This window comes from Diabrotica undecimpunctata, chromosome 2 (genome assembly GCF_040954645.1).
Source record: "Diabrotica undecimpunctata isolate CICGRU chromosome 2, icDiaUnde3, whole genome shotgun sequence".
Classification (NCBI taxonomy): Eukaryota; Metazoa; Arthropoda; class Insecta; order Coleoptera; family Chrysomelidae; genus Diabrotica; species Diabrotica undecimpunctata.
The window spans coordinates 169,221,809-169,246,953 of record NC_092804.1 but is presented as its reverse complement, the minus strand read 5'-3'; the positions used below and the strand labels follow the sequence as shown (position 1 = coordinate 169,246,953).

The 25,145-nt window shown below is 33.7% G+C and overlaps 3 protein-coding genes across 8 annotated transcripts in view; 2 read left to right on the top strand and 1 right to left on the bottom strand.

Moving 5' to 3' along the window:
• LOC140435189 (uncharacterized) overlaps window positions 1-25,145 on the bottom strand; it is a 1,123,409-nt gene that overhangs the window by 938,798 nt on the left and 159,466 nt on the right. The gene's annotated exons all lie outside the window — the stretch shown is intronic.
• On the top strand, window positions 216-11,321 carry LOC140433553 (ceramide synthase 5-like). Of its 3 annotated transcripts, none has more exons than XM_072521536.1 (3): window positions 216-691; window positions 10,024-10,338; window positions 10,540-11,321. In XM_072521536.1, exons 1-3 carry the CDS (start codon window positions 535-537, stop codon window positions 10,794-10,796), a joined length of 729 nt encoding a protein of 242 aa, XP_072377637.1. In that variant the 5' UTR covers window positions 216-534; the 3' UTR covers window positions 10,797-11,321. The 3 variants fall into 3 exon arrangements, with proteins under 3 accessions (XP_072377637.1, XP_072377636.1, XP_072377635.1); XM_072521535.1 differs by having other exon boundaries at window positions 216-392; window positions 497-691; window positions 10,024-11,308; XM_072521534.1 differs by having other exon boundaries at window positions 10,024-11,309.
• LOC140435186 (ceramide synthase 5-like) lies at window positions 14,103-23,603 on the top strand. The gene is made up of 3 exons (XM_072523961.1): window positions 14,103-14,261; window positions 15,070-15,265; window positions 16,140-23,603. Exons 2-3 carry the CDS (start codon window positions 15,103-15,105, stop codon window positions 16,871-16,873), a joined length of 897 nt encoding a protein of 298 aa, XP_072380062.1. The 5' UTR covers window positions 14,103-14,261; window positions 15,070-15,102; the 3' UTR covers window positions 16,874-23,603.

Here is a 25,145-nt window from a genome sequence, read left to right as displayed (position 1 = left end):
GATTTTGATGTTTGAACCATTTCCTATTTACAGTCAAAATTGCAAGCAAATTCATGCATTTAAAAAAATTCAGAGGTTTTGTACTATTTTTACCGTCATATCCCGGACTATTTGTTTTATTCAGCTCGATGCTGCCCACTACAGCTGTTATGTGGAGGCTATTTTGTCATAGATATTTTGACACTGACAATCCGTCATTTCTTGACCTCATAGCATTTCGAGTAACAGGCTGTAGTTGTATCCATAGATAAATAATATAGTAGTTGTATCTTTGTTAGATAGCAAAAAATCGTCGTTAACAAAACCATTATTGTCTATACGTTGTTTAGAGTTTTAAAAGTATAAGTAATATTTGGCAGTACGTGTCTTTCTAGTTTATTTTCACAGATAAGGTTAGTTTCAGTGATTATCAAAAATATTATAATTTCAAATTAGTAGTAGCGTTCTAGTCTACTGCTTTTCATTTGAAACTAATATTACCATTATATATATACAGATGTCTTTACCGGAACAGCAGCTTGGTTTAAATTAAGTATGGAGCCAAACCATTTACAGATAGAAGATCAACAATCCAATAAATATCATCCAATCGTTCTTTCTGTTGCAGTTGCAATTCCTTTTTTGCTTGTAAAATTCGTTATAAGTGAGTTTGTTGTCAAAAAAATAGCCATACACTTTGGACTAAACAAAGGTAAGATATATATAAAATAAATTAATGAAATTAAAGGTAAAGTGGTATTGTCCCCATAAATGTTAGTATACTATCATATTGGCTTAGTAATATACTATCTCGTTCATTCACGCATTCATTCTCCTATTCAAGATACGTATTTGATTTAAAAAACAAAAGTAATGGACGGTAAAGATAAAGTTACATCACAACCTTAGATAACATTGGAATATGATTATTTTCTCTGCTACTTATTTGTGAAACAGTATAAAGAACTATATTTTCTTCACGTGTCGTCTTAATTTTGAAGTTTGGCTATCTGCTATTTGAATCTTTAGATTCAGCTGTACAGAAAAGCTGATTGGAGTTGCAGCCAAACCACTCTGTTAAATTTCGCATTCGAGACAACTTTCTTCTTCCTGTACTTTTTGCCACAAGTTTCGATTTTGATGGTACACAGTAAATCTTTTTATTGATCACAATTTAAATTTAAAATAAATTTATTTTTGACGTTTTGATTTCTCCTTTGGAAATTGTTTGCAAATACAAAAAATAAATTAAATAAATTTTGATTTTTGTTACTTCGTGAAAAATTCTTCTAATTTAATTTTATATGACTTATTCATATTGACAATTTTTTTTTTTTTAATGGCATAGGCAAGTGCCATACAGCCAGTCACAACATGAAAATTTTCTACCCAGAAAGAATACAGATATATGTTATCTATTTTAAAGTAGACGACTTTAAAATGTTATTGCCAATATTGCTGAGGTGCGTTCCTGCGACGACTTATTTGTAAGATACTTTATTCGGTTACATGAAATTAACTTTAACTTAAGGATAAGCGTCAGAAAAATCATAGCATGTAATTTGTCTTTAAAAAGACAACCACATGCAATGATGACAGTTAATAATACTGATATTTTCTTTTTATTGATTTGCTATTTTAATCTGACTAGCCAGATCCTACTGCATTCTGCTCAATAAAATTAGAGCCGCTTATTTGATTTTTCCCTTTGTACCATCTGTTTATTTTAGGACTATACTTGAATTGTTCCATTGAACCCAATGTTGATTTTTCCATGCGTGTTTACATATTTAAGATCAATCAAATTCTCTATTTTTAATATAAGATTGATGTTCACTTATTCTAATATTTAATAATCTTAATGTTTCACCTAAATAAAAATGATCGCATTCACAAGGTACTTTATAAATACAATTTTTTGTCCTTTCATATTTATTACGGAGTTAGTTTTAAATAAAATAGATCTCAATGTAATTGTTGTTTTGAATGTTGTTGAAATGTTAAATTTATCCTATAATTTTAAAATGTTTCTGATAATCCTTTTATGTGTGGTATTGTTATTTTCTTTCTATTATTCCTTTTCTTAACTTTGCTTTTACTCATCCATCTAATCCAAAATTAAACGTAATTAGCTCGAATCAACCGAATGAAACAAAACAACTTCTGTTGTTTGGAATAAACAAGAACAAAGAATTGTATTTATAAAATACCTTGTGAATTCGATCATTTTTATTTAGGTGAAACATCGAGACTATTAAATGTTAGAATAAGTGAATATCAATCTTGGATTAAAAATAAAGAATTAGATTAATCTCAAATATATAAACACGCATGAAAAAATAAACATAAAGTTCAATGGAACGATATAAGTATAGTTCTAAGCGAAACAGATAGTAAAACCAAAAAAATCAAAGAAGCGACTCTAATTATTCTAAATGAGACCAATTGCGTCGCAAATTACTCGGCAGCATGCAGTAAGATTCCATATTAAATGAGGAAATCACTAAACCACTATTAGTATCTAAGCCAATAACATATCGAGGGTTTTTCCTCTTGATTTACCATGGAATCACTAACAGGGGAATTTTACTGTGATCATTGCATGTTGTGATTGCATTTGATTTTTCTGATAAGTATTGTCAAGTTAAGGTTGGTTTCATGTAATTGAATGAACTGTCGTACAATTAAGTCGTCCCATTTAGACGTAGACTAGTAATTTTTAATTTAGTAATATATGTTTATAATATAATTAATGTATAATATTAGTGTATGTGTTTTTATTTTATATTCGGTTGTATTTATATTTTATAACAATATACTGATGGAAGAAAGAAGATAAAATAAATTCAATTTTAGAAATGCTCTGCTTATCTGCAGAACTGATAAAGAATGGTGGACATGCGCTATGGAGGCGTATCCATAAACTAATCGACCGCATATGGACACTAGAAGTCATCCCAGAAGATTGGAAAGTGGGAATCATACTTCCTATGTACAAAGGGGGAGACAAACGACTCTGCAAAAATTATAGGGGCATAACAGTTTTAAATGTCATCTACAAGATATTATCAGGAATTATATATAGCCGCCTGGAATCGTTTTCGGAGGAGATTATTGGTGAATACCAATGTGGCTTCAGACCAAAGAGGTAACTATAGACCAAATACATATGTTAAGAGGTATACATGAAAAATGTGTTGAATATAACATACCTATTTACAACTTGTATATCGATTTCAAACAGGCGTTTGATGGAGTAGATCGACAAAAGATGTTAAAGCAACTATCTATGTTAGGGATACCCAATAAGTTGGTTAAACTTATACGAATGACTCTGGAGGGTTCCAAAGCTATGGTGAGAATAGATGGAGATATGACGCAGGCCTTTGAGATTGAAAATGGAGTTAGACAAGGGGATGCCTTATCAACAACACTTTTTAATCTAACTTTAGAAGCTGTTGTTAGAAAACTGGATGTAAACGGCTGTATTAATACAAGATCTATGCAAATATGCGCATATGCGGATGATGTTGCCATAATAAGCCGCAACAAAAGGGTATTGAGAGAAAAAGTTATAGAACTGAAACGAGAAGCTGCTACGTTTGGTCTATATATAAATGAAAGCAAAACAAAATATATGGAGTGCACAAAATCGAATGAACATGAGAATCTGAAGGTAGACAACCATACATACAAATATGCCTCCACTTTTCCCTACCTAGGCTCAATAATAAATGACAACAACAACATCAATCAAGAAATACAAGCACGGATTCTTAGCGGTAATAAGTGCTTTTATGCATACAAAGACTTAATGAAAAGTAAGTTACTGAATCGTGAGTCTAAGCTGAGAATCTACAAAACAGTAATTAGACCAGTGGTCACATATGGATGTGAAACGTGGACCCTCTCAACCACTGATGAAAATCAACTGAGAATATTTGAGCGCAAAATACTAAGGAAGATATTTGGACCAACCCAATGCAGCGATAGTTCGTGGAGAATTAAAATGAACCACGAGCTGGATGAACTAATGCAGAGCGCAGATATTGTCAGATTTGTAAAATCACAAAGACTAAACTGACTTGGTCACCTAGAAAGAATGCCAGATAATCGAGCTGTAAAAGTAGTCCAGAGATGGAAGCCCCAAGGAAACAGAACAAGAGGAAGGCCCCGTAAAAGATGGATAGACGACGTAAAGAGGGATCTTAAAACCATGAACATCAGGCAGTGGCGAAGGAAAGTATCCGACAGGGCAGAATGGAAGAACATTGTTAAGCAGGCCAAGACTCACAAAGGGTTGTAGCGCCATTAGAAGAAGAAGAAGAATTAATGTATAATATTAGTGTATGTGTTTTTATTTTATATTCGGTTGTATTTATATTTTATAACAATATATTGATGGAAGAAACAAGATAAAATAAATTCAATTTTAGAAATGCTTTGGGGGCCGCATAAATATGTATAACGGGTCGCAAGCGGACCGCTGGCCGCGTGTTGCTCATCCTTGGTTTAAAAACATGCTTTTTTTTATTTCAGTCTTAAATAAACTGTAACCAACATTATTGTCCTTAAATTCACTATTATAGTGACTACCACGGTATTTTTATAAACTTTCCCACGCCCAAGTTGGGTTGGTCCCAGAGGAAAATCACATATTGGCATAGGGTAGATTTTAATCTTTGAGCTATTTTCATCGAGTTAGAATCTTTAAAGAGGGCATCACGTGACTAAACACGATCTCACTTTGGCCATATTGTTATGATCGTTTTGACAGATGGTGTATGATTGTTTACGTTTGTTGTTTTTCTAATGTTTTTAGTTTTATAATACTTTTATAAAAACTGTAATATTATATTGTGATAGTGCATAATAATGGTTTCTTGTTCTCAACGTAGTTGCAGTAGCAGAAGCAATGTTAGTAAAAAATCTTTAGAAATAACGTTCCAGAGGTTAGTATACAAATATGTAAACAAAATAATGGCTCGTACTTCAGAAAATAAATTAGTAGTATTCATAAAAAATCTTATAAGGAAGGCAGATCGTGCTATTCTTGAGAATACTCAAATATCTTCATCCTAAATTACTTGAAATTTCTTATTTCCTAACTTTTTCTTCTTCTCGTGCCACTCCTAGCGGAGATTGGAAATCATCATGGCCACTGCGACTTTGTTAGCAGCGCGCCTAAAAAGTTCAATCGAACTACACCCGAACCATTCACGTAGATTACGAAGCCACGATATTTTTCTTCTTCCCACACTTCTTTTGCCCTTAATTTTGCCCTGCATGATATTTCTTAAAAGTTCGTACTTTTCACCTCTCACAATGTGCCCCAAGTATTCCATCTTTCTAGTTTTTATCTCATTTAGAATTTCGCATCTTTTGTCTAAAGTTTGGAGTACTTGCGTGTTAGTGACGCGGTCCATCCATGATATTCTGAGAATGCGCCTATAGCACCACATCTCGAAAGCTTCGATGTTTTTTGTGGTCAACTGTTTTAGTGTCCAAGCCTCTACTCCATACAACAGGGTAGAAAAGACATAACACCGCAGCATTCGTATTCGTAACTTTATATTAGGGTAGCCAGATATGGCGAAAATTTCACCGAGTGATTACCGAGTGATACCCTGATGAAGGGCAGCAGCGATCATCAGTACCAGCTCAAGGCGCAAAGGAAATGATCCTGGATCGGCTTAAAACTGGACTACCACAAGCATGACTGGAGCAGTTTGAATGGTTGTGGTACTGCGATGGGGAAGGCAACGGAAAACCACCCCATAAGAATTTCCTAGAATAGTTATCATGGCAATACACTACGATAACAAAAACATTACTGATCATGGTGATCGGATCCCAAGACCCGGCAGGGGAGGATGCACACAAACAAATAGTAGGGCCTCCCTGGTCGTCAGCCAGCGAAATCCCTACGGCCTAAAAAAGGAAGCAAGTCCTCAACACCTAAGGATTGGAACTTGGAATGTACGAAGTATGTACGAGAGCGGCAAAACTCATAACATTGTAAAAGAGATGAAAAGATTAAAAATTGATATATTGGGAATTAGTGAAACACACTGGCAAAACTCTGGACAATGCGATATACTTGGATATAAAGTTTACTACGCTGGAAACGACACAACACATCACAGAAACGGTACCGCAATAATAGTTGCCCCACGTATTAATTCGGCAGTAAAATCTTTCACTCCCCATTCAGATAGAATAATGCTTTTACAAATTCAAGCAACACCGGTGAATATTAACATATTACAGGTATACGCGCCAACGGCAGATAAAGATGAGGTAACCAGCGAAGAATTCTATGAACAACTGGGAAGCCTGATGAAAATGACAAAAAAACATGAAGTAACAATAGTGATGGGAGATTTTAACGCAAAGGTTGGCAGAGGCAAGGTGAATGAGATCGTGGGTAACTTCGGCCTAGGAGAGAGAAACGATAGAGGTGATAGACTTATATGCTTCTGCCAGGAATATAACCTGCTATTAAGTAATACACTCTTCAAGCTCCCCAAACGTCGACTTTACACATGGAAATCCCCCGCTGACTCACCTGACAACATCATAAGGAATCAGATAGATTATATAGCAGTACCAACAAGATATAAAAACATGATAAAATCATCAAAAACGTACCCAGGTGCCGATGTTCCTACGGACCACAATCTGTTGGTATGCAGAATGGTCATGAGAGTAAAACGGCTCGAGAAAAGATCTAATTTAAACACAATTGATATTAAGAAACTCACTAACCCAAAAACCGAAATAAAAGTACGAGAACAACTAGGAAAGAAAATAAACGACATTAACGAGAACACGTCGGACATAATAGAGAGATGGGATAAATCGAGGGAAGCAATCCAAACAACATGCGCGACTCTATTAAAGCGTGACAGACGAAAGAAGAACGAATGGATGTCTGATGAGATAATGGATATGATGGATGAAAGACGTAAATTCAAGAATAAAAATGAAGAAAAATACCAGCAGATCCACAAAATCATAAGAACGAAAATTCGAGAAGCCAAAGAAAAATGGTTTTCCAACGAATGCAGGGAAATAGAACAATACGAACGAAAATACGACAGTTACAATATGCACAAAAAAATAAAATCAATGACAAACAAGAGGAAATTCAATAAGTCACCCAACAGCATAAAAGATGGCGATGGAAATCTTATCTCGGAGCCATCAACGATCTTAGAAACATGGAAATCATACATAGAAAAATTATTTGCATCTAACAGGACTGATGATCACCTATATGGAGAAGGAGAAACAGGACCTTCAATCCTTAAATCGGAGATAGAAGATGCCATTGCAGCACTAAAAAACAATAAGTCAGCAGGTCCGGACAATGTACCCTGCGAAATATTAAAGATCCTATGTAAATCAGACAAACAGTTCCTTGATAATCTAGTTGAACTTTTTAACAACATATATAATAGCGGTAAAATCCCGGAGAACTGGCTGCAGTCAACATTTATTACAATCCCGAAGAAACCAAAGGCCCAGATCTGTGATGACTACCGGCTTATAAGCTTGATTAATCATGTCACTAAAGCGTTCACTAAGATCATTCATAGAAGAATATATGATAAATGTGAGTCAAATATTGATAGATCGCAGTTTGGCTTTCGGAAAGCACTTGGAACTAGAGAAGCAATTTTCGCTCTCCAGGTGCTTATACAGCGGTGTAGAGACGTTGATAAGGACGTGTATTTGTGCTTTGTGGATTTTAGAAAAGCATTTGACAATGTCAATCATGAACAATTGATAGATATTCTGCGAAAGACAGGTATTGACGACAAGGACATTCGAATTGTGGCAAACCTATACTGGGGTCAAACAGCAAGAGCAAAAATTGGCAACGAACTCACTAAAAGTGTGCAGATCAAAAGAGGTGTCCGTCAGGGTTGTATATTATCCCCACTCCTATTCAATATTTATTCCGAAGAAATATTTAATAAATGTATGGAAAATGCAAATGAGGGCATAAAAATAAACGGCGAGTTAACAAACAATATAAGATATGCCGACGACACGGTGATCCTTGCCAGTACCATAGACGAATTACAGCAGGTAATGGAAAGACTTTATTCAGTTAGTGAGGAATACGGCCTGAGCCTCAACTTCAAGAAGACAAAGTGGATGCTGATAAGCAAGAAGCAACAGCCTGCTCGACAGTTACGGATAAGTAACATACTAATTGACCATGTAGAATCTTATGTGTACCTTGGCACCAACGTAAATGCAAAATGGGAACAGGCCACAGAAATTAAGGCGAGAATAGAACGAGCTAGAGCAGCATTTAGCAATATGAAAAAGCTCCTCATAAGCAGGGATTTGTCTCTTCCCCTAAAACTACGTCTAGTTAAATGCTACATTTTTCCGATCTTACTGTATGGTGTGGAGGCCTGGACGCTGACGGAGACGCTCACGAGAAAACTAGAAGCATTCGAAATGTGGGTGTACCGACGCATTCTTCGTATATCCTGGACCGAACATGTCACCAACACAGAGGTAATCCAAAGAATCGGAAAGGAGAAAGAAATCGTGAATACAATTAAACAAAGAAAGCTTGAATATCTAGGCCACATATTGAGACACGATAAGTACCGTCTACTGCAATTGATTGTCCAGGGAAAAATAGACAGTAAGAGAGGGCCAGGCAGGAGAAGACACTCGTGGCTCCAAAATCTGAGGAAGTGGTTCGGGCTCACATCGGTCGAACTATTCAGAAGCGCCGCAAATAAGATCAGAATTGCCATGTTAATAGCCAACGTTCGCAACGGACAGGGCACTTGAAGAAGAAGAAGAACTTTATATTGATATCACGATTGCAAAAGAGTTTGCGCATTCTATTAAAGACTGATCTAGCGATTTCTATTCTACATCTAATCTCTTTTGTTTGATCAGTATCGTCTGTGATCCAAGCACCTAGATATTTATAACAGGACACACGCTCAATCGTTGTATTGTCTATTACAAGATTAGCTCTGATGTTCTTTGATTTCGTGATTACCATAAATTTAGTTTTTTTCAAATTAATTTTCAAGCCGTAACTGTTACAGTATATATTGAGACTTTAAACGAGATGTTGTAGTTCTACTAGCGTTCCCGTTAGGAGAACCGTATCGTCAGCATACCTTATATTGTTGATCGTCTCACCATTTATTATCAGACCAAGATCTTCTTCCTCGAGTGCTTGTTCACAAATAGCTTCACTATACAGATTAAATAAAAGTGGCGACAAGATGCATCCCTGCCGGACTTCTCGACGGATTTGAATTTCTTCTGTTAGCCTACCCTACTTTTCCTAACTACTGCAACATAATGATTTTTATTTTTACACAGTATTTCCATTGTGATATTCGGAAGATATTCAATTTTGTTTTTTTAATAATAACTTTTCTAACTTTGTTAATTGAACCACATTTTTAAGTGTCAGTGTATTTGTAGCTATCGTATTTCTTTTATTTTATACCGTATATTCATTTTACCCGTTAAAATATTATTTATATTATTTTCTCTTTCATATACAACTTGTTATTTGACTGTATTAATTTATCTTTCTGTTTTTAGTGTTTACCGCGGGATAAATAAATCATAGTTTATTAAAAATGTATTGCACATTTTTAGATTATGACTAAATTAAGTAATTAACTAGTCATATTTGCATAGTAGTTTTAATTTTATTGATTCAGGCCCTGATCCCACCACCATATTGATATGATCGTTAGCCATAGTCCTACTGACGCCGTTTTTAATACACACATTAATATGCTTATAGCTTCTCCATAGATTCTAACTCGATGGCTATTTTCTACCTACTGTCAAAATTTCAAGGAAATCCTTGCATATAAAAAGAATTCTAAGCAGAAAGCCGTCATATCCTGGACTATTATGAATCCTTTAATTCTGAAGAATGTACCGCATTCTAAAAACCATAAATTCTATTATTTGTCACCAAAAAAGCTTTATTATCTTGTTAACACCTAGTTAATTTTTTTTACTTCTTACTTTTAGGAAATGATCGACGAAAATCATCAAAATCATTAAGTTATGAACGTACCTTAATTGAGAATGAAAGAAAGAAGTCATCAAGCCAGAACAAATACTCAAACTTTGATAAATTTTGTGAGAGTGGAGACAAATTTGTATGGTATATCTTTATATGGACATATGGCCTAATAATGCACTGGAACAAACCGTGGTTATGGGATATCGAATCGTGCTGGAGAGACTTTGGAAATAGTATCGCTCTCGATGTTTGGTACTACGGTATCTTCTTGACGGCCTATTACCTAGAAGCGTGTACATTGTACTTCGTAAGAGTGAGGCGTAAGGATTTTATCATAATGCTTATCCACCATATTTGCGTTATGGGCATAGTAGCAGTAGTGTGGTATTATGGTCTTTACGCAATCGGTACTCTACAAATATTTTTGCACGATTTTGCTGACATTTTCATAGAACTTGCTAAATGTACAAAATATCTTAAATTTAGAGTTATTACAAACGTTTTATTTGTTTTGTTCGTAGTGTCATGGATAGTGACTAGAATGTATCTCTTTCCGACTTGGATTTTGCGGTCTGGTATCGAAGATCGGCATGGTGTGTTAAGAAAAATCTCTTTGTATTACTATTGGAATGGAATCAATTTAGTTTTGCTATGTCTGCATACCATATGGACATATATGATTTTAAGAGCAGCCATAAGAACCATTCGAACAGGAGTTGCGCAAGATGATAGATCTGACGATGAAGATGATATCAAAGATGAACGAAAAAAGGAATAAATAATGTGTTTTTAATCTTTTCTGATTTTAATTAAAATTATTTCATTGTTTCAACTAAAAATACAAAGTAATTTTATAGGACAATGAATAAATTGCAGTTTGGCGCTCAAACAAAAAGAAACAATAAGACTTAACAAAAAAGTGCAATATATTTATCTTAACTCGGCATATTAAGTTTAAGAACAGTTGTTATAAAATTATATCTAAAAACTTTAAGATTCAAATAATGAATTGTTATTTCTACTACCCACTTTAAGATTCACTTTATTAGAAGTAATTCTCAGAAATATAAACTGGTAATTGAAGCCAAATTTGTGTTTTTTCATTTGTGATGTTTTACTAAGAATTATTTTTCTCTCAATACATAATGCACTTAACCATTAAATGTATATCTTTTGCCACCAATGTATTGGTAAGTTCATACACATTTTCTACAATTAAATCAACGACAACGGATTGCGTACGATACTTTGATAAACTACAATCCATGTATGAAGACCGATAACTAATTAAGCGATGATTAGTGGGCCTCAAACAGTGGCTTTAAGGCTATGGCTCCACGAGCGACAGATTGTCGCTAGCAGTAGCAGTAAAATGTAGCTAGATAAATGAAAACAACAGCAGTGATACTGAGTGGCTCCACGCGCTGTAGATTGTCGATTCGTTTCGAGACCGAGACGCGTCGTCAAGGTCGTGTCGCGTTCGAATAGATCCCTACCTATTTTTTAGCAGTAATTTGCAGCGCGTTTGTGGCTCCACTAGCAGTAATTTGTCGCTTGTAGCGGTAATTGCCATTTAATAGGATATTTTTGTTCTTGTTTGTTTATTTCTCTGTATTTGTTAAGTTGTTTCTTTGTTTTTATAAATTACTTTACAGTTTTTTCATACAATTTTGTGTCCCAAATCATAACAAAAAATTATAAGTTCTAAGAAAGAAATAAATCCAATATGTTCTTTATCGGTATTCTAAATAACAAAAATCAATGGATGATTTTTTTTCAATCTCAATTATCCGTATCAAACTGTACTTTATAATAGATGCCATCATTAAACAAGAAAAAGTTGAATAGAAAGAATAAACAGTTTTTATTGATTTCCTGAAAATCTATTTTTTGGATTTCCTTCTTCAAACTGGTGATTCATTTCTATATAAGTGGTTGTCTAATCATGTCATATAAATTAAATTTGAATAATTACTGTTTATAGTAAAATTTTATTATCCTTCAGTACTAATGTTTCGTTTTCGATAGCTTGGTGTGATTCATATCATATCAATATAAGAATGCAACAAAGCAGATTTTATGTCGCATCAGAATTTTTTAAATTATTGTAACATAAAAAAGCAAGTTAGATAGTGGAAAAAGAAGATTCATTACATCAACCCAATATGATAAATGAATATAATCGACATATGGGAGCCGTCGATCTACTTGATAATTCAGTAGCTAATTACAGAATACGCAGAGGTAAGAAGTAGTGGCGGCCCCTTTTTATTCTAATGAAAGTTAAATAGTTAAATATTTTGTTTTTTATTTTATTTTTAGGTAGATACATGTATAGGATTATAAAATATGTAATTTGAAATCTTACTTTAAGGTAGGTAATTGCTAATTTTTCTTCTGGGCTTAGGCTATCACGCAGGCATCATTGACGTATCCTGTTTTCGTATGACATCTTCTATTTCACATAATCAAAAAATTAAAAGAAGACACTGACATCCTGTAATATTCAAAAAACTTGTCAGGATATTCTTTTAATTTGTTGTGTAACAGAAAAAATTTTCCGTCTGTTTAGACACTAGAACAGGGTGAATCCACCATTTCCGTTGTTTTTTAACCCTACGTCAACGGAACAATGCCAATATTAAAGCAACTTTGTGTTGAAAAGATAGATTATCCATACTATATTATTGTATTATCGGTGTGAATTTATTTTACTTATTTATTTTATCTGTTACATACACGGACATTATATAAACGGACAGGATACCACTGATTGTAGCTGCATCATATTAACGCTCATGGAGCCACTACAAGATCAAAACGCGGCGATATGCGCGCTGTAAACTGTCGCTCGTGGAGCCATGATTTTACTGCTTTACTGCCGCCGTAATTTTACTGCTACTGCTAGCGACAATCTGTCGCTCGTGGAGCCATAGCCTTAAAAATAATAATTCCAATCCCTTGAAAAGTAAATGATTTAATTTTCTATATTTTATGTTCAATAAGAATGTTAGTTTTTGTTCTATAAAAAGCAAATTAACTGAATATATTGGGGTTAAGTCTCCAATTCTTACCGGACATTCTTCTACATCTGCCCAGGGACATATTATCTTTCTATGTGGTTTTCAGAATCTGAGTGTTTCATGTTAGCCTATGATCAAAATACACCCCAAGGTATTTTGTTTCTTTGGCAAATGAAATCTCTGTTCCTCCTAGCACCAGTGGTTTTAGGCCTTGTAGTGCTGTTTGATTGATAAAGTTGGCGATTTGTGTTTTTCTGAGTATTGACTATCAGTCAATGTTTGTTTACACCAGCCAGTTTGTCAACTATATTTAGGGCTGCTTGAATTCTCTCAAACACCATCTGAGCAAACCTGCCTCTGACAACGATTGCTATATCGTCAGCATATTCTAGATAATAAAAGCCTTCTGTGAACAGATTTCTGAGGAGATCATCTACCAAGATTGCTCAAAGTAGAGAGGACAGAACTCCTCCTTCCTGGACAGCTTGCACCTACTTTTTTTTGGTTTTGCTTTGATGGTTGCTTTACCCAGAGTGGACATTACTGTCCTATTCTCCAGGGATGCCCTTATCCATCTGCATATTACCGCAAGTGCGCCTCGTCTACTCATAGCTCCTAGCTCATATCAAAGATCTGATAGATATATCCTAGATTGCACACCTGCTACCATGGGAAAAATTAAAACCTGCAGTGGACAACCCTTTGCTTGGTTGAATTAAGATATTCTTTAAGTCAACAAGTTAAAAGGATTTAACGATAACACAAATCGGCTTCCAAACGTGAAGCTGAAACGTTAAAACAATTATCAGTTTCATAATAAAATTTTAATTTATTCTTAACGAGATAATTGATAAAAATCTAAAATGCCACAAGGACACAGTTTTAGAACAATAATTACCATGTCTAGTATATCGTTGTTAAAAATATTTATTGCTAAAACAATTGCAGTTGTTCGTGTTTAATGGTAATAATAAAGTTATTGGTGTTATATATTTATTGTGTTTATAATATGTCATAAACTTTTCGATTTGTATTGTGAAAAATATTTTTAGATATACTTAAAAATGTATGTCAAGATGCATATGCATTTGTTGATACATATTTTATAAATTCATTTCAACGCTGCACTTGTTGTAGCGCACCTTGCAGGAAATTATCAAAACCAACGTAAAAATGTAGGAAGTGTAGTGTGGCACACTGATTGAATATATCTTTAAACAGTAAGTAACATATTTTTGTTTTCTTTTTCATTAGAATATACATTATTTGCTAGAATTTAGGATGAAGACCTTTCGCTTAATATATTTTTACATTACTTAGAATTTCATTATAATAGACATCTTTCTTATCACTTAATTAAAGCTTTCAAATAACCTCCAAATTTCTCCAAAATCTTTTTTACATGTTCATCTTTATTCATTATTTTTCACTTCACTCTCAGTAATTTTACCAACTTCATTCCTAGTGCTACTTTTCTCTACATCCATCCTCTGCATTTCTTGAGTCCTTATGAGGGCGTAGTGCCACTCTAAGCTTGCTATCTCCAGTGGCTGCCATCCAGATAAACCGCTTCACGTAGGGATTTTTCCACCAAAGTCTTCATTTGGTTTTTTTTCTGTGGAAATTGTTTCAGACATCTGCTGCTGATGTCATCAGATCCGGTGATGATTTTTGCCGGTGCGGCAATAACTCTGTAATGGTATGTTGTGTGACAGAAAAAATTCAATAAATGTATTGATGAATTTAGTCAGTGAAAAATTTAAAATCATTTTTAAAATGGCTTTAAATCTTTTAACTCAATGGAAATCGATACATTAAATAAGAAGTTTATTTCCTAATTTGTTGCTTATATCTAATAAGGAGTGTTATTAAATTCGGTATATATCTATCAACTTCAGTTGGTTTATATCACCCTCATTTTTAATTTAGTGTCGAAATATTATACCCTCGTGGTAGCCCAGATGCATAATTTCTGTTTAAAAAAAAATTCAAAACTATTGTAATTAATTATTGTTCCACATTTTGTAGCTTTGTTGCTGTTGCTCATAAACAACAAACAATATGGAGAACTTTTATATACTATGGAGTGAAGAAAACCGTCAATACCATAGTCCGAAACAATTTCTTCCCCTACTGCCATTAACACTTTTAGCGCTAGGAATTAGATATATTACAGAGACATTTTTAATAAGACCAATGGGAGTATACTTAGGAATACCACCAGGTGAGTACAGCAATATGATAATACAATAACAGGTAGTCTTTGTTTGCTGTTATCTGTTCTCACAGTAAGCTTTCTTTACCACATTTTTCCATATATTTCTTTATTGGTTCATACAAATTTTAATATTCTTGTCAGATATATCTTTTCTAACCTTGCAATAACCACGATATTTCATTTCAATTTGGTTTTCAACATGCCATAACCGTTTTAATTCACCCACTCATATTGGTCTACTCATATTGGCATGAATTGGTGTAATTTCCTTGCAGAATATCTATCAGTAGCTAATAAAAAGAATAACAGTAACTAGAATGACAGTTTTATCATTAATTCAGGAAAAATACAATATTTATGATCAGGTTATTCGTATTTTAAGAACTAATTCCGTATTGGAAGTCAATAAAATATGTAATTTTTCTATAACAATTTTTTTATAACAATTCTTCTAGTTTGTCTCAACAAATATAGTCACATATCATCATTATCATTAAATTGCTTTGGATTATTCTTACGCTTTGGCGTATTTTCCGGTTCTGAGGTGGATAAATCCTCTTTCCCTCCATTTTGGTTAAAATTTACTTTGTGTCCGGGCTGATTTGGTTATAATCTAGAAGGTGCGTATGTAGAATCTGTTTTTCTATTATTGAAATCCCTTTTATGTTCTGCTATACGTTTGTTAAAAGTTCTACCAGTTTGACCGATGTAAGTTTTTGAGTTTTATCAAATTTTGAAAAACAAAGTTTTCAGTGTTTTATTGTTATATAAAATGAATTTCCATTAAGTAACGGTCGAATACATCACATAATTATTATTATCTAATTTATTGCTATTTTGGTATATTTGTTTGTATATATAACCATTAAATCTATTTTAGACCAACCTATTCATTCAAGCGCTCTATTAGGAAGGACTTCCAGACCCAGTAAGTTGACAAGATTCACGGAGAGCTGTATAAAACTCTTATGGTATTCCTTTATCTGGATATTTGGAATGGCAGTTTTATGGAACAAGCCTTGGTTATGGGATATTAATGCAAGTTGGACCGATTTCGGGAACGATCCAGTTAGCATTGATCTATGGTTCTATGGAAGCTTTACTATGGTGTACTATAGCTCAGCGTGCGTAAGTCAGCTGTGTCTAGATGTGAGACGTAAAGACTTTTGGATTATGTTTATACATCATATCACAGTCGTTGTGTTGGTTGCCATCATCTGGATTTTTAAACTACATCGAATAGGTTCTTTGGCTCCTGTTATGCACGATGTTAATGATATCATCATGGAACTGTCCAAGTGTCTTAAGTATCTGAAATATCCTAAATGGCCTGAAATATTTTTTGTACTTTTTGCTATTTCTTGGATTATAACCAGGTTAATAATTCTACCGTGTTGGTATGTACGAGCTTGTTTAGAGGACTCCCGAGGTGCTTTATCACAAGCCTCTGTATATTACGTTTGGAACGGGCTTTTCCTGGTTCTATTGTTCCTACACTGTATTTGGACTGTTATGATTTTTAAGGTAATTACAATAATTATTCAAGAGGGCTCTGCTGTGGACATTCGATCTGACGATGAAAGTAGCTCCGAAGAGGAATTAAAGGATGAATAGCCTTATATTTATTTTTGTAATACCAATTTGTTATTGAAAATGTATTCTATACATAATTATATTTTTATATAAATGTTATAATAGTACTTTTTTTGTAAAAAATATACAGCCAATGGAGCCTAAACACGAAAATAATATTATTAAATAATATGGGTAAAAAGTGCCTTCTTGATTGAGATTGGCGATCAATATGGAAAACTTATGTCTGTCCCGAGTTTTAAGATAAAGAATTTGTTTGTTTCCTGTTGTATCGGTCTACTTTCTTATGTTATGCAATACTACAAGTCTACAATAATAAGTTATGTTATACTCTCAGCAAAAGAATCTCAGTACTCAAGAAAAAAACAACTAAGTTGTATTTTGTCTGTAAAAATCTGTAACGACAAGACTACCAAAGAAAATTGAAATACTATTATAAAATAATACCTCAATCAACTATGGGAGCTTATCGTCTATGCTTCGCCTAGCTCAGTCTCTCAAGTGTGATTCCGAAACAATGAAAATTCAGTTGGTAACAAATAAAACAATGAATTAACTAATCACATTTATTTAGTATAAAATAAACAAAATAATGATATTTTGCAAAAGCAAACCCTGCTTATTGCTTTACAATAAACAAATTTAAAATTCATACTTATGGCAACATGTGGTTGGCAGGGTAACTTGTTGATCGCTCCTGATGGTGGTTGGATGGATTGTCACTAAATGAGCAGATTTCAAGTTGATGGAAAGCGTTGTAGTTTTAAGCAGTTATTTAGTTCTACATAATACTTGAGTGGTCTTGAAGACAGCTGCAGTCTTAGTTGGTTGCATATGGTTAATCCATCGTGTTATTTAATAAGTAATTCCATAAACCCAAGAGATTTTTGCAGACCATAAAATAAACCTTATTTCATATTTCCTTCTTTTATAAATTTCAACTACATACAGAAAAAATTTTTCCACCACGTTAGAAAAGCTAATTGACTGAAACAGTGGGGAGTGACTACAATGACGTATAGCACACATGCCATAGAGCACAGCGTATAGCACAACATATATAAACATATGCCTATGATGGAATTAGCTCTTGTGTCAACATAGAACAGAATATTTAGTCTACCGGGCAGAAAGAGAGAGGGCGCCAACTATTTTTTGAAGAAAAAATAGTAAAAAAAGGAACTGAAGGTTAAGGAATTAATAGATTATTATATCGTCAAGACGTTATGACGTTTATAATGTTACAAGTCAATAGAGGCATATATTAAATACTGAGTTTAATATCTGCTTTTTGTTTTGAAAAAAAATCAGTGTCTCACTGTAATCTACAGAACGCTAAAGCAAAGAAAGGCCAAATAGAAAAGGAGTATGGTTTACATATTGCAAACATACGGATGTGAATCTTGGACCCTACGACAAGCGGAAAGAAGGATAGATGCCACTGAAATGTTCTGTTCAGGACAAATATTTTAATTTTAAATAAGTTAAAAGTCAGCAAACGGCTATTCAGCAAAGTTCATCTCCAACAATTAAAAAACTTTGGACATGTTATGAGAACAGACACAGAAAACATGGAAAGACTTATTATCCAAGGAAAGGTAGAAGGTAGAAGATCACGAGAAAGATCTCTAACACGATGGGTCGATCCAATTATAGGCATATGCAAAATATCTATGCATGAGTTAAAAGAAATGACCAGAGATAGAGATAGTGTATTGTTAGGCCTATATTGGACAGTCGATGAGATAAAGTTTTCTCACTGATATTTATAAGTAAATCAATCTCTCTGAGTATGAAGTTTTTAAAAAAGATGATATAGCAATTGGTATTCCGACTGACAATAACTTTTGTTCAAAGATATCCAAATTTATGTTGTCAAAAGTTTGTTGTCATTGTATTAAAAACCCATATTTGCTCATTTACATGATGGCGATATATACAGGGTGTCCAAAAACACTCCTAACAAACTAAGACCGAAGATTACTCAGACAATTTTAAGGCAAACCAACCTAATTCACCTAGTCCGAAAATGATTCCTTAGGGAGCTCTTTGAAGATAGCGCCTTATAATTAGTTTTTTTTAATACCTCCAGAACGCTCCTAGTTAGAAAAACAAAAACTGGTACGATTAATTATCATCCAGAGTTGAATCGATTTCATCAATTGCGAATTTCGAGTACCGGTCACAGGCGTCCGTTTTAGGTGGGTCAAAAGTTATTTTAACGCATAACTTTTACTCTTACTTTAAGTGGGTAGAATACACCGTTTTCCAGAAAAATCGATTAGCTTAAAATTATCTGAGGAATCTGCGGTCTTCGATTGTCAGAAGAGTTTCTGGACACCTTGTATTATTTGCTGTATTAGAAGAGGTATACTTATGCATGCATGCGTCCTGAACGAAAACTTCATTCTATAACAACGATATACTTACTACCTTTATCTTAAAGTACATGTCAGAAGTATGTTAACACATTTATTGAATAAAATCTCGATTAAAGTTTTATTACCTAATTAAAGAAACAAACATCCGTATTGTATCCTTGTAATTAACTGCACATTTTTATTATTCATTAAAATTGAATCAACATTCATTAGCGAGACATTCACATCTGTAGGCCAATGTCATGATCGTTAATTGCATCACTGAAACTTTTATTTATACTTTTATAGGGGTTTATTTATTGAAGTCTAAATTTAAACTTGGTGTGGCCACTAAAGATAAACAATTAATTACTACACATTTGTTTCAGAATATTTTTCAATGTTTCCAAGGTGTAATAGGACCTATTGTTTAATACAAACCTATTACAAAGTCTATCGTTGAATTCGTCGCTATAGCAATAAAACTGGATCATTTGGAAGATGAATAAATGTTAATATACTGCAAAAACAATGAACATCCTTCAATTTTCCGTAAATGCCCTGTTACTAGAAAACAAAACAAATAAAACGTATTATGGTACGGGAAAAAATGGCCTTTAAGAACCTTTAGAAAAACATTATGATTTAAACTGGAAGAGTATTGAAGAATTAAGCTATTTTAACCACGTTTTAGAACGAGACAACTTTGGAAAATATCCACTTGCGGACAAAGTTCATAAATATTTAGTTTACTTTCAACAAAAATACTAGCAAAATAAACAGGTTTCCCTGTTTTTCTGGTTATCGATATGAATAAATATAAACACATAACCAATAGAAATATGGACCAGATTTGTCCTGGTATAATACTAGTTCACAGATAATTTAGGCCATAATAATGGTCTAGATTATCTGTGAATAATAAAGAACTCCATTTTTGTACGCCCTAATGCACTGTTGTCCTGCTTACCTTAATCTGAGTCCACGATTTTCATGATGTAACATGGAAACCCTCAATAGACGTCTGACATGTAAGTCAGCTTCATGTAATATTTCTTAAAGTTTGCTCACCCACAGTGTGGATATTTTCTAAGGCCCACAGACTTCACATGCAGTTATAGTCATTTTTCGACTAGATAATCTTATCACATACCTATCCTGTCGAGGGGTAGTTTTACGTTGACCACTTTCCTTCTGTGGACGTAGACTATAATTTCAGTGATTTTTTAGATATCTATATTTTCAATAAGGCATTTCCTTTAATAACAAGTAAGCCAAACCATCACAATCCTTTGACTACCAAAGGTATCCACGTATCAACCAAGAATATGAAGTACAAGTACAAAGGAACCTACCTAGAATCAAAACAGCTAAAAAAATGTACTATTAAAATCGTCTAGGAAGATCTAACAATGTTGCAAAAGAAACTTGGTCCATAATAAACGATCTTTAAAATAAAACTAACACAGCTTAAACATTTTCGCTTCGCTAATAATTCGCTAATATGAGTAAAAATATAACATCAACTATTTTACCACAACAAGATCATATTCATATCTCCCAATTCAAAAAAGGTCTAGAATTCATTCTTTATGAATTTGGACTATCCAAAAAAATATGTTGGAAGTCCTGGTCTCACTAATTAATGATTCCTTTGAAAAAGGTATATTTCTAGAGTGCCTAAAGACAGCCATTATTATTTCTCTTCATAAGGGTGGTGAAAAATCTAATGTCTGCAATTATAGACCTATTGCATGAGGTCTATCAAGCACTAACCCAGGAAGACATATGTTTAGAGAGGAACGTCAACTCAAAACAAGAGAACGTGAAATAAATAGCTGGGAAGATTTCGCAGATGTTTTGACAGAAATAGCTGAAGACAAACTGGGTAAAAAAGAGAAAGATAGAAAGGAATGGATATCAGATGAAACATGGAATCTTATAGAGGAAAGAAAACAACGAAAAAAGGATATCCTGCAAGCAAGAACTGTAGAAAGAAGAGCACACCGACAACAGGAATATCAAACAATAAATAAATCAGTTAAAAGAAAAGCAAGAAGAGACAAAAGAAGGTGGGCTGAAGAACTGGCAAAACAAGCAGAAACAGCTGCACAACACAACAGAACTAGGGAGCTTTACCAAATTACTAGACGACTAACACAAAAAGGGTCCAACTGTTCGAACATTGTAAGATCCAAGACAGGCGAATTACTTACTACAACAGATGACCAAGTAGAGAGATGAAGAGCATTTTCAGGAGATGCTAGGTATTCCCAGAGATAACGCAGACGAAATTGTCGAAAACCCGCAGAATATAGACTTGCATATTTCTTGCGAGGCCTCTTCCAAAACGGAGGTAATAGCAGCTATCAAATCTCTGAGAAACAACAAGTCACCGGTAATCGATAACATTGCTGCTGAAATACTTAAAGCAGATCCGCATCTAACTGCTGAACTTTTGCTCCCCATAATCCGAGAGGTGTGGGAAACAAACCACATTCCAGCGGGCTGGAAAAAAGGTAACATTATCAAGCTTCCAAAAAAAGGCAACCTCACACTGTGCAAAAATTGGAGAGGAATAACCTTGCTTACTGTCATAAATAAAATTTTCACGACCATGATACTGAAAAGAATAACAAACAAGGTTGAGTTTTGAGCTAATCAAGCAGGCTTTAGACCAGAATCCTCCTGTATAGACCACATTAATACTGTGAGGGTAATAATGGAACAATCGGTTGAATGGAACACACCCCTATACATGGTTTTTGTTGATTTTGAACGTGCCTTTGATAGCTTGTCTCACGCTGCTGTACGGAAAATTTTAGATCTAAGAAACATCCCGCAAAAAATAATTTCTATTATAAAGTCACTATATACTGATGCGAAATGCAGCGTGACACACAATGGGACAACAGTGACAAATTCGACGTACTTACTGGAGTTATACAGGTATGTGTGCTTTCTCCGTTTCTTTTTAACATAGCTATAGACTATGTTCTCTCCAAACTAGACTCCGACACAAGAGGGATAGAATGGACGTTAACCACACGCCTAAGCGATCTAGAATACGAGGACGATATCGGCCTATTAGGTCAAAGGTTCCAAGATCTGGCTTACCAATTGGAAACACTTTTCACTGAAGCCAATAAAATAGGTTTGAAAATCAATATTAGTAAAACTGTGGAAAATGTGGAAAACTTTACGTATCTTGGAAGTGTCATAACAGAAAACGGATTTACAGAAGACGATATTCGTATGAGGATACGAAAAGCTCAACAAGCTTTCAGCACGCTCAACCCTGTTTGGAGATCTGGCGAGTATACTACAAGGACAAAGATCCGAATATTCCGATCAAATGTCATGTCTGTTCTACTCTACGGATGTGAAACCTGGAAAGTGACAAACACCCTCACAGACAAACTGCAGGTCTTTGTTAACAAATGTCTACGAAGAATTGTTCGTATATTCTGGTCTAACAACATCAGAAACGAAGATCTGCTACACCTGACCGAAGAAGAGAGGATACAAAATGAAATTAAGTCCAGAAAATGGGGTTGGATCGGACACACACTCCGAAAAAATAGTTCCAGCATCGCAAAGACTGCCCAAGAGTGGAATCCCCAAGGGAAAAGAAAAAGAGGTCGCCCAGTACAAACTTGGAGAAGATCCATCATGGACGAGATAACAGGCCAAGGAAAGTCTTGGAATGAGGTGAAGGCCTTAGAGCAAAATAGAACCCGATGGCGCGTTTTCACTGAAGCTCTATGCTCCACTTAGAAGTTCAAGAACCTTGCTGAGATATAGCTATATAGCATTTAATAACCAGCAATCGTATGTTCAAAGTTAAGAGAATATATTTGTATCGCTAATACTTTGTCCCAATTTTTTTTGCAATTTTTTTAACCATAATAATTTTAAAATAACTATTTCTGAATTGAAGCATCAGTATTATAACGTTATTATGACCATAAAAACCATCCCTTTGTTCCCAATAAATTCTTCAAATACCTTGTATTATGATCGCAAAATATGACTATTATAATAACTAAGAATTTTTTGTATACTAAGTACCCCGTCTATGCAATTTCTAAGTATACATCAATGTCACTCAAGTTCAGCTGCTCCAAGGAACAATAGACAATGTCAAGTAGTCTGCTGTAAGGACATATTGTTTTAAATTGAATTTTTTGCTAGTTGAATGCACAATAAGTTCTCAGATATCAATATGATACTAAGGTTAGGTCACGACTTACAATTGAGGCCACATGATATCCTCTAGAATTTTAAAACTATAATTGTATATACTTAAAAAAGTTTTTTCTGTAAAATTTGTTTTTTAATGTATTAATATATTCAAAACATTGTCAATCAAAACTATTTAAAAATATATTCAATATATTGATATGTATAATCTGTTTTTTTTTTACACCAGAAACCAGTAATAATAAACAAAACATATAAGATAGCTAACTGTAAAGCAGAGAAAACACATTTTTTTAAGAAAATATCCCCAGACGTAAATCTTCAACAATTACTAATAATTAGTAACAATTAGTAATTAATTAAATAAAACCTACTCTTTATTATAAAGGGCGATGTTTTATGAAAATTGAATTAGCTCAAATCGCGCAGCTCGGAAAAATTTATAAGGTGGCGATGAAAAATGAACTGCTTTCGATATTTTTTAATTATAGAAAATGTCATTATTAAAAACAACGTATAACTTTTGTAAGATAAAATATAAAATTTAAGAGGGTGTGCAACAAGTCAGTTAAATAATCATTATGGTAAAAAATAAATAACGTAGATATTATTGTTTCTTTTGCGCTACAACAGATTCAAAAAATAACGAAATCGGTTTATGTTTTATTGAGATACCACAAATTTTTCCGACATCCGCTGATTTAAAGTACCGAATATAATTTTTTTGAAAAAGAGGCTATTTCAGCACGTATTAATCATAGAAACATTTATAAGACACTGTTGTACTTTTTACATGGATGTAAAGATAGAGTGAAGTTTTCTTCACTTGAGAATATGTCGTTAAATGGACGGAGTATAGAGAGAGAAAAATCTGCATTATTTTCACTGTATAACAATAGGAAGGTAGTATAATTTAATTTCTTTCATTTCCTACTAATTATTTTCATACACAAACACGAAAAAAAATATTGCTGAATCTCTATATGCAGTGAAAACAAATTTAATTTTCGCTTAGACCAATTTCTGGACATAACCACCTTTCATACGAATAAAAAAGTCAATTTTCTAGTTTTCAGGTATATTTAGATTATTTAATTATTCTCACGGTATCTGAAATATTAAGGTGTTTTTTAAATTAGCGTTAAAGGAAATGGGTTGTTATACGCTCTGCAGTTACAGCGGAATATGAAAATCATCTTGTGTTGTGGTCCATTGATTGAAACGCGTTGGTTGTAGTTCAAGGCGAAATGCACATTTTGTACGTGATCGGTATTTGTTAAGAATAACAGTCATTGATCAAACTATACTTCACAACAATTTAAAGGTTTTGGTCTCCAAAACAGCTCATTTCATGAAATTACCTTACGGTTAAAAGATAAAGTTGCATGTTTATTCTTAGCAACACGTGTTTTCAGTGTGAGGAAAATTTAGTTTTTCGGAAAGTTAGCACTCCACTGCAAAACGGACAAAAACCGTTTTGCAGCTCTTTATAAGCAGTTTATAACCAGTACAGCTGATTTCATATTACCTTTCTTAGAGTAAAGTTTATAAGAGTTTTTACATATTTTATAGCAACATGTACTGTTTCAGAACGATTTGTTTGTGTGAAATAATTCAATATGTTAATGAAGTGTGTCAATTCAGTGAACAATTTCTATTATACAGGGTGGTCCTTAAGTAATTGTACAAAAAGAAACAGTAGATTCTACACTTTAAAATATTACGATTTA

Excerpts from the sequence above, each read along its gene's own strand:
- LOC140433553 (XM_072521534.1), top strand. The coding sequence starts at position 535 with ATGGAGCCAAACCATTTACAGATAGAAGATCAACAATCCAATAAATAT. Across the intron at positions 692-10,023 it reads ACACTTTGGACTAAACAAAG|GAAATGATCGACGAAAATCA; the intron begins GTAAGATATATA and ends TCTTACTTTTAG.
- LOC140435186 (XM_072523961.1), top strand. The coding sequence starts at position 15,103 with ATGGAGAACTTTTATATACTATGGAGTGAAGAAAACCGTCAATACCAT. Across the intron at positions 15,266-16,139 it reads ATACTTAGGAATACCACCAG|ACCAACCTATTCATTCAAGC; the intron begins GTGAGTACAGCA and ends AATCTATTTTAG.